This window comes from Impatiens glandulifera, chromosome 7, assembly GCF_907164915.1.
Source record: "Impatiens glandulifera chromosome 7, dImpGla2.1, whole genome shotgun sequence".
Taxonomy (NCBI): Eukaryota; Viridiplantae; Streptophyta; class Magnoliopsida; order Ericales; family Balsaminaceae; genus Impatiens; species Impatiens glandulifera.
Window position 1 is genome coordinate 49,345,800 of NC_061868.1, and position 9,498 is coordinate 49,355,297.

Consider the following 9,498-nt stretch of genomic DNA (forward strand, 5'->3'; position numbering starts at 1 on the left):
TCAAGTCTGGTATTTGTTCTTGTATAGACTCATTGCCTTCCACCTCCATCGTATCGTCTGCATCCCTGCTACTGCTACTGAGGTTTTGAAGTCCCAAAAGAAGATCCAGTGAGTTTTCACGTACTACAGGATCCGATGTCTTCTGTTGCATTGCATCTCCATTGCCAGGGTTTGACGAAGTCGAACCCTTGGTGATTCTGACCGGCATTTCATTGTTGCCGTCAGAATCATCATCGGACAAAAACTCCACTTCGCCTGCAAAAGGGCATTTTCGGAGATATGACTCCTGTGACTCACTGATATAGCAATCGTCTATCATTGAGCCGTAACGATCATAGTCTTCTTCATTCATATTTTAAGAAACACAAACAAGGGTTTAGAGAAACCTCTTTAGGGTTTTACAGAGACCTTTCTCACTAAGGAAGAACTTCTCTTGCGCGGTGGTGTTGTACAATATTAGGCTTGCTTCAACCTATTTAATCTATGTTTTGATTCAGGCTTTTATTTATTTTTTATATATAATTAATATTATATATATATTTATTAATTTAATTTTAAATATTAATAAATGATTTAAATTAAAAAAATAATATATTTAAAAATAAAATATATTAATATATTATTTTTTTTAAAAATTATATAATTTTAAATATTAATAAATGACTTAAATTAAATAATAATATATTTTAAATTAATTATATGAATATATTAATTTATATATATATATAATTTTAAATATATTTAATATAAATATGTATATTAAATAAAAATTAGTTTATTTTAAAATAAATAATATAAATATATTAATTTTTATAAATATTTTTTTCTTTATTTCTGTTTTTAATTTTTTTTTTAAATATTTAGATGATTGATTCAGGTATAGGTATATATTATTAGGTGATGCGTACTAACATGTCTGTGAGTACCCGATGTTTAGGTTCAGGTATTGTAAATTGGGTTCGAGGTCGGGTCAGGACTCAGGTATAGAGGAGGGAAGAAGGTACCGATTGGTTCGGGGTCGAGGATGAGGAGTGTGTGAATACCAAACCCAATACTCGACTATATTAATATAAATATTTATTTGTTTTCACTAAATATTAAAATGACCTTTCACATTCTCATCATTAACTATTTTATAATAATTACAAAATTTATTTTACTCTTATTGACACTCCACTCCTACTTACATTTCACACTTACCCAAACTTCACAAATTTTCACTCCTACTTACATTTCACACTTACCAAACTTCACAAATTTTCACAAATTTTTTATTATAATTTTTTTTTCTCTATTATAATTCTTTTTTATTTTTATTTGTTCGTCTTCAACAATCCAAAACTTGACCTTCATCACTTCTTCATCTTTATTTCTTAATATTTTATCTTCATTTCTTCTTCAATTATAATAATAACAACGTTGTTATTATGTCTTCGATATCTATAACATACTTATAGACAAATAATGCTTCTATTTTTTCTTATATTTCGATATTACTATTTTAAATTTATCTATTCTTTAATTATTCTTCAATATTTTGTTTTTGTAAATTCTATCATTTATATTTTATTTGGGTAATGGGTACCCGACGAATCGAGCATGTGGAAGAAATATAGATACCTGTCGGGTTTGAGTTTAGGGTCGGGTAGTAAAATAAAAATCGAGTACAGAGATGAGTACTTCACTACCCGACGGATAAGGTACTCGTTGTCGTCGTATCTATTATTCATTCGATATTCGTATAAGTTGATTATAGTTAATAAAAAAGTAATTTATTATTATTATTATTATATATCTTTTCGCTCTTTCACTTTATCTCTTTTATCAAAAAATTTAATTGTCAATTCATTTTCAGGTCCACTCACCCTCTTTCTATTATCATTTATTTGGTCACATTTGATTTATTTAAATTATAATAGGTACTTTAAGATAAATAATTAAACATAATTTTATTGTCAAAACTATAATTTTAAATTTAAAAAAATCACAGTCTATTTATATTTAGTATTTTGCTTGATTATTTTATATATTAAAATATATATTATAAATAATAAATAAAAATATATTTTCATATATGTTTTATTATTATAATAATTTTATATAAATATATAAAAATATTAGAAATAGATGGAATAAATAATAAAAAAATGTAAAAAATAATTAAATAAATGTAAAAAAATAATAAAATATATAGATGAAAAAGAATAAATAAAAATATATATTTAAAAATGATGAGAAAGAAAAATGTTGATATTACACAAAAGAGGTAGAAAAAAAAATTGAGTTTAAACTTAAAATGTGTTTAATTATAAGTTTGTATGTATCCAAAATTAATGTAACAACTTATTATGCAAACACTAAAACAATATTTAAACAATAAAAGGAAGTCTTAGTTTTTCTTTAAGGATAAAATAATCAACACCCTTCTCTTAGGCCTTGTTAGTATTTGGGTTTTCAAAATAATCTAACCAAATCAATTGTCACTTCACTCCCCTTCTCATCCTTCAAATCAATCAAGTCATTAACCAAAATACCCTCTATTTTAAATTATAATTATTTATTTTATTTATATATATAAATACCTTTTAAGTCTTTTTACCAAAAAAACATAATCATTTTCTCAAAATTATCACAAATCATTACAAATAATCATTTTTCTTTTTGTCAGGTTACCGAACAAGTCCTTAGTTATTTTTATTTTTTTATAAATTATAACAGTAAAGTATTATATTTTATAGGACAAATTATCTAGACGACCCTTTAATTACTTCGATCGTTCACTTTTAGCCCTCAAATTATTTTTTAAAACAAATCGTCCCTTCAATTTTTAGAAAAATCACTAATGACCCTTCCGTCAAGTTTTTAGTTAAACATAACAGTTAAGCTTAAAATATTATTATTTTTATATATTATCTTTAATCTTATTATTTTTATATTTATATATATAATCATTAAATCACTTATTGAAAGACCGCCTAAATAGTTTGTTTCTAAATTTAGACAAGCGTTTTTCTTTTATTTATTATTATCATTATTAAGGCTATGTTTGGTACCAAGGATAAGACTGTAAATATTGTATAAGTGTATGTTCAGTAAAAGTAAATTAAATTGGCTGTTTGGATGGATTGTTTTTATATCTATAGTGATATTGAAGTATAATGAAGTAATCCAACTAGTTACAACAATGTATAAACTTTTTTTATAAAATTTAATTCCTCTTAAACCCTCTAATTTTATAAAATCATTAAAATTAAAATTTCTTTATTATATTTTAAAATATAATAATAAAAAACTATAACTAAATATTTATTTATATTTAACTAGGTTTAATTTTATAATTTAAACAATAGTAATAAATACTTAATTTTTTTATTTGATTATTAAATTTTTATATATATTTTTATCTTTATAAACACAAATTATATTACAAAAATAATTTAAATGTGACAATTTTATATCTAATAAAATATAATAATTATTTTAAAAAACTAATAATGTTAATTACAAAATAATAGTATATCCAATTATAAGAAATTATATATAAAATAATGTAAACATATAATAGTATTTTTACATTATAAGATATTTTTATTATTAATTTTAATATAAATAATAAAAAAAATTACCTATAAAATAAATATAAAAAAATAATTTATATAAATATAAGGATAAAATAATTTTTTACCTTTTTACTACTTTTTTATAACCCAACCAAACACAATAAAATAAACCTATTTAATTTATACTCCTAACTAAACACAAAATATATAATTTATACTTTTTAATACCTACTTACAATTTATATTCTTTACAATTTATACCTATATAATTAATACCACATACAAAACACTACCTTCAGATATATATAACGAAATAGTCAAGATTTAGAAGATTTAGAGTTTAAATGTTTCCATTTGAATTAGATATTTGTAACCAATTATTAACCATCAATAAATTCTCTAATTTGTCTAAAGAATGAACTAGATATATTAGTTTTCAAGTTTAAATATTCAAATTTAAGTTTAAAATAGGATAAAAAAATGTTTTTAGTAATTTAACATATTTATTTTATAAAAAATTAAATTATTATTTACTATTTTGTCACACTCACACTATAACCAAAAAAATCACACAAAAAAAATCATTTATAAAAATTTATCATTTATTATATATATTTATGTTTATGTGTATTTATTAAAATATTATTTATTTATATATTTTATAATTAGTATTAATTAAATTTAATATATTAAAAAAATGGTTTAATAATAAAAAAATTGAAGGAGAGAGATTAACAGGGTGAGTGGTCAACTCATTCATTAATTTCACTTCCCTTTATGGCAGTGTATTAATACTTTCTTTACATTAAGAACAAATTAGTTATAATATCTATTTTAAAATTATAATATTTAAATATTGTTTATATTTTAAAAAAATAAAAAAAAAATTTAAGAATATTAAAAACACAATTCTTACAACGGATTCAAATTAGAACGATGATTCCCAATACAAATATCAATTTTCAAGAAATGAATTGTAATCAATATATATTTTTTTTTATGATTACTTCTGAATTCTGAAAAAGGAATATAAAAAGAACTGTTGTAATGAGGTGCCTTTTTATACTTGTCCTTATATTGGGCAGAATCGCTGATTCTTGCAGTGGGACGTTCCCTTTACAATTCGACCTTTACTTTCTCCGGCGAATGATCGTCTAATTTTATTGCCGGAGGTAATTACTCATCCATTTTCCGATCATAGTTCTTCACGTATTTTTCCGATTAGGTTTTCCTCATTTCTCCATTGTTTTCTTTGTTTGAACTCTTTTCATTTCGATTTTGGCAGGTGAAATTGTGCAATTTTTGAGCTCTATCTTCCAATTTATTGCTGGATACTCCTGAGTTATCAGATCAGGTTCGTCTTCTCGCTTTACATTACGATTTAAGCCACGAACGTGCTTAGTCTTTGTTGTCGATACTTTGCTTGCTTACTGATTCATTTAGATGTTTTGGCTTTTTTGTATCTAATCTGGATCACTTGTTGCTCATTGCATGTCAAAATTTAGTTTGTCTTTTATCATTTCTTATCCTCTAGGAATTTAGGTGTTTCATTTTCATTCTTTAGAAGTGCTGTTAGAAATGTTTGCTAATGTACTAGATTCTTCAGATCAGTTGACATTTATTCACTATTGAATGACAGTAACTAGAAGTTCTGTCCTAGTTACTTCAGTTAGAGAAAGACATTATCAGACGGCTGATTTTTACTATTGAATGTTCTCATGTTCCTTTTGATCCACATGATACACCATGTAATAACTTGAGTAGAGAACATCTGTTGTTGAATCAAAGCCTCCCAAAAGTTCTTAATGTAATTGAACATGACCTACTCAGTGTATACATGTTTTCATCACTTCCTAATTATGATATCTTTTAACAATATATAGTATTGTTCTACATTAATTAAACTATTAATTAGAGACTGTGTTTTGTTTTTTAAAAAAGAAAATTTCAATAAAACCATGGTAAATGCAAAGATCATATTTGAGGCCAGTGTCAGCCTGATTATCGGGAATTCAATATGTGAAACTCAAATGTATTGATTTATGATACTTCTCGTTTTCGAACCAAAATAAAGCGTGAAATGGAACCCCTTTATAAAAATATGTCTAGGTAACTTCTATGTTGTCACTTCTCTATTTGGATTACACACTTATTTGACTTCTGTAGTTTTATGGTACTTGAAAAGTGTTTCTAATTTCTAATGTATATTGTTCTGGTGACAACTGCTGAAATCACTTCTTTGATGTTTTTTCTACATCTTCCATTTTTATTATCAACCTTTTTCTTGAAGTTTCTTCATATGATGAAGATGATGCAGTTGAATATTGTATATTGTTTAGGTTTTATATTCATCTTCAGAAGCAAGAGCGGGAGGGGTGTATACTCGTGTCTGATACCGAGTCTCCTAAAGTATCTGTTATTTGGCATTGAGGTAAGTTAAGCAAGAAACTGAAGTGTGTTCTAAGCTGATCGAAAACTCAACTAGGAAAAGGTACTGTACAAGGTGGAGCAATGAGAAAACCGAGAAATGATTTGGCAGGAAAGTCTGTTAAAGCGACAATATCAAGTTGTGCCAAAGAAATGGCTAGTAATAACGTGTCAAGTAGAGTTCTTCGCAAACGGAAGCCTAAGGAGGAGTTACCTGAGAAGAGGACGAAATCTAAAGTAACGCGTGAAAAGTGTAATAATGATCATGATGGTGGTGTTGGAGACGAGATGAAAGTGTACAAAACCGACAATAGAGTTAAAACAAGAGCATCAATTGGTATTGACGAAGGAAAATCAACTTCTTCTCAAAAAGATGTTTTTGATAAGGGAGACGAAGAACCTTCTTTCCCCCCCAAACCGGAATTGGAAGTAACACTACCTCCTTTAGGTCCCAATGCTTCAAATCAACGTGATATACGTAACAGAGTTAGAGAAACCCTCCGCTTGTTCCATTCTATTTGTAGGAAGTTGTTGCAAGAGGAAGAAGCAAAATCAACTGGGAATTTGCGAAGAGTTGACCTTTTAGCTGCAGAAGTCATAAAAGAGAAAAAGAAAGAAGTTAACACAGAATCTCGTATTGTAGGATCTGTACCTGGAATTGAAGTAGGCACAGAATTTCAATACAGAGTGGAGCTTGTGCTTGTAGGTGTTCATCATCTCTATCAGGCTGGTATTGCTTACACTAGGAGCAATGGAAAGATAATCGCGACAAGTATTGTAGCATCAGGTGGATATGCTGACACTTTGGACAATCCTGATATTCTCATATATTCTGGTCAGGGAGGTCATCTTCCTGGTAAAAATAAAGCCCCTGAAGATCAAAAGCTAGAACGAGGAAATTTAGCTCTATTCAATAGTATTTCAGAAAAAAATTCAGTTCGGGTCATCCATGGAACCAAGGAAACAATCAAACCAAAATCCAAACTGAACTCCAAATCCAGGCCAAAGATAACAACCACATACACCTATGATGGTTTATATCTGGTGGAAAAGTATTGGCAAGAGATTGGTCCTCATGATAAACTGGTATACAAGTTTGAGCTGAGGAGAATTCCAGGACAGCCAGATATTGCATGGAAAGAAGTGAAGAAAATCAAGAAATTTAAAGTAAGGGAAGGTGTGTGTGAAGATGATATATCGCAAGGGAAAGAATTATTTCCCTTTTGTGCTGTGAATACAGTAGATAACGAGAAACCTCCAGGATTCACTTACATAACGAAAATGCGATATCCTGATTCATACGACTCTGTTCCTCCAAAGGGTTGTGATTGTACAGATGGATGTGTGGATTCCCGCAAATGCTTGTGTGTAGTAATGAATGGGGGAGAGATTCCGTTTAACTATAATGGGGCGATTGTTGAAGCGAAATCTGTTGTGTATGAATGTGGTCCTTCGTGCATGTGTCCTCCATCTTGCCACAACAGGGTGAGTCAGCATGGGACAAAGATACAGCTTGAAATATTCAAAACAGAGTCTAGAGGTTGGGGGGTTAGGTCATTGAATTCAATATCTTCAGGGAGTTTTGTATGTGAGTATATGGGTGAGCTTATAGAAGATAAGGAAGCGGAAAAAAGAAAGAATGACGAGTATTTGTTTGATATTGGAGAGAAGTCTGGTACCGGTGGCGGCGGTTACACAATTGATGCAGCTGAGTTTGGAAATGTTGGTCGTTTTATAAACCACAGCTGTAGTCCAAATTTATATGCTCAAAATGTGGTGTATGATAATGAAGACGAGAGAAAGCCTCACATAATGTTCTTTGCAGCTGAGAATATTCCTCCTTTGCAGGAACTGAGTTACGACTATAACTATGCTGTTGATAGTGTGCTTGATTCGTCTGGAAATATTAAAAAGAAAAACTGTTATTGCGGAACTGCAGACTGTACTGGAAGAATGTATTAACCATTTGTTACTGCTGCTGCTGCATATGATCAAGTAACTTTTTCTTCTTCTTCTTCTTCATCTTATATAAATCGATATTATGTTAAATGATGTCTTCTTCTTCTCAGGTTAATGTTGTATTCTCAACTTGTTTCTGGTTACTCAATCGGCAGGTGTTTGGGACTTGGAAGCACTCATCATTTTCCTTCATAGATGAAAAATGTTTCTAAGTTGAACCTTAGGTTAAAAAAATGTTTGTGAAAGGAAGGCAATTTTCTATAATGTAAACAACTTATGTTTCATCATCGTCATCTAATTGTAATGGATCCTTTTTTCCCAAATTCACTAATAGAGCATTATCAAATCAGTCTTAATTTACCATTTGTCTAGTGGTTAGAATATTTTATTGTTAGTTTATTGGTTGTGTTCTTATATAAGAATAGGCAGTCAAATGCTTAAATAGTGAAAAATACAATTGCAGAAAAGGAAATGATTTAAACGATAAAATCATATAATTGATTTGATAGTAAATCTTCAATCAATTAGACTAGCTAATTGATTGATTTGCTAATGACTTAAATTCTCGGTCAGTTAGCAAATCAATAGTCCCGACTTTCTATACTTGAGGATAATTCTACATAACTAGAGAAAAGAAAAACAGATAAATACAAGAAGACATGGGATAGACTTAGAATGGAAACAAATAAATAACTAGAGTTGGCATATGTGGATTGAATAGTGGATGTGAGGCAATTTAGTCTTGAGATACACTTAGAAATTATCCATGTCTTGAGATACACTTGGAAATTATCCATGTTGTTTTCGGCCGCTTTGTACAGAAATGCACAACTAAATTGTTCATTCAAACAGTTTTCGGTTTTGTTAGAATATCATTTCGGTAGATATGTTTAGTTGTTTATTTGTTTCTTAAAATTTATTATTAAATAATAAAACAATACATCCATTTTGTTTCTACGCATGATGAAGGCCTAATTGTTGTCCGTTGAAAATATGCCCGTAAGCGGTTCGATTCGGTACTAAATATGGAAAGGTAGATGTAATTCAAGGAAGGTGAGATTTTGAATATATGGAAAGGTAGATGTACACTATGCCCGTAAGGTACTGAAATTTACAACCAAATCGTTGGTGTCGGTTTGCCTAAATCATAAACCGTCGGTTTTGGTTTACTAGTCGGTTTAGTTTGATTGGTTTGTTCTATTTATTCGATTTCATCGATTTTTAAAATCTACTTTATAAAACCACTAAAATTTAACTTTATTAATCTGATATAGAAACATCAAATATGAATATAATTTAGTACTCTAACCACATATATAAAATAAAATTTATAGCATTATCTAGTATTATTTTGCAATTTCTACTCTAGTTAATGGTACGATTGATGAAGGAAGCTGAAGACGAAGAGTCTCTCCATTCAAGAGGTTGATTTCCCGATTTGCTGCATTTAAGTTGAAGAAGCGTGAGTGAGAGTGAAGAAAAGAATAAAAAAACTAGGACTCCATTTAAGCTGAAATACAACCGGCGGTTCGGGTCGGTCGGTGTCACAGTT

At 28.6% G+C, this 9,498-nt stretch overlaps 1 protein-coding gene across 2 annotated transcripts; it reads left to right on the forward strand.

The window, feature by feature from the left end:
• The first annotated feature begins 4,591 nt into the window (after positions 1-4,591).
• Positions 4,592-8,235, forward strand: LOC124910834 (histone-lysine N-methyltransferase, H3 lysine-9 specific SUVH5). 2 transcript variants are annotated; one of them, XM_047451516.1, is made up of 4 exons: positions 4,592-4,732; positions 4,846-4,914; positions 5,900-7,982; positions 8,057-8,235. In XM_047451516.1, the coding sequence occupies exon 3, from the start codon at positions 6,072-6,074 to the stop codon at positions 7,947-7,949; it is 1,878 nt and encodes a 625-aa protein (XP_047307472.1). In that variant the 5' UTR covers positions 4,592-4,732; positions 4,846-4,914; positions 5,900-6,071; the 3' UTR covers positions 7,950-7,982; positions 8,057-8,235. The 2 variants fall into 2 exon arrangements, with proteins under 2 accessions (XP_047307472.1, XP_047307473.1); XM_047451517.1 differs by having other exon boundaries at positions 8,102-8,235.
• Positions 8,236-9,498: the final 1,263 nt, after the last annotated feature.

Excerpts from the sequence above, each read along its gene's own strand:
- LOC124910834 (XM_047451516.1), top strand. The coding sequence starts at position 6,072 with ATGAGAAAACCGAGAAATGATTTGGCAGGAAAGTCTGTTAAAGCGACA.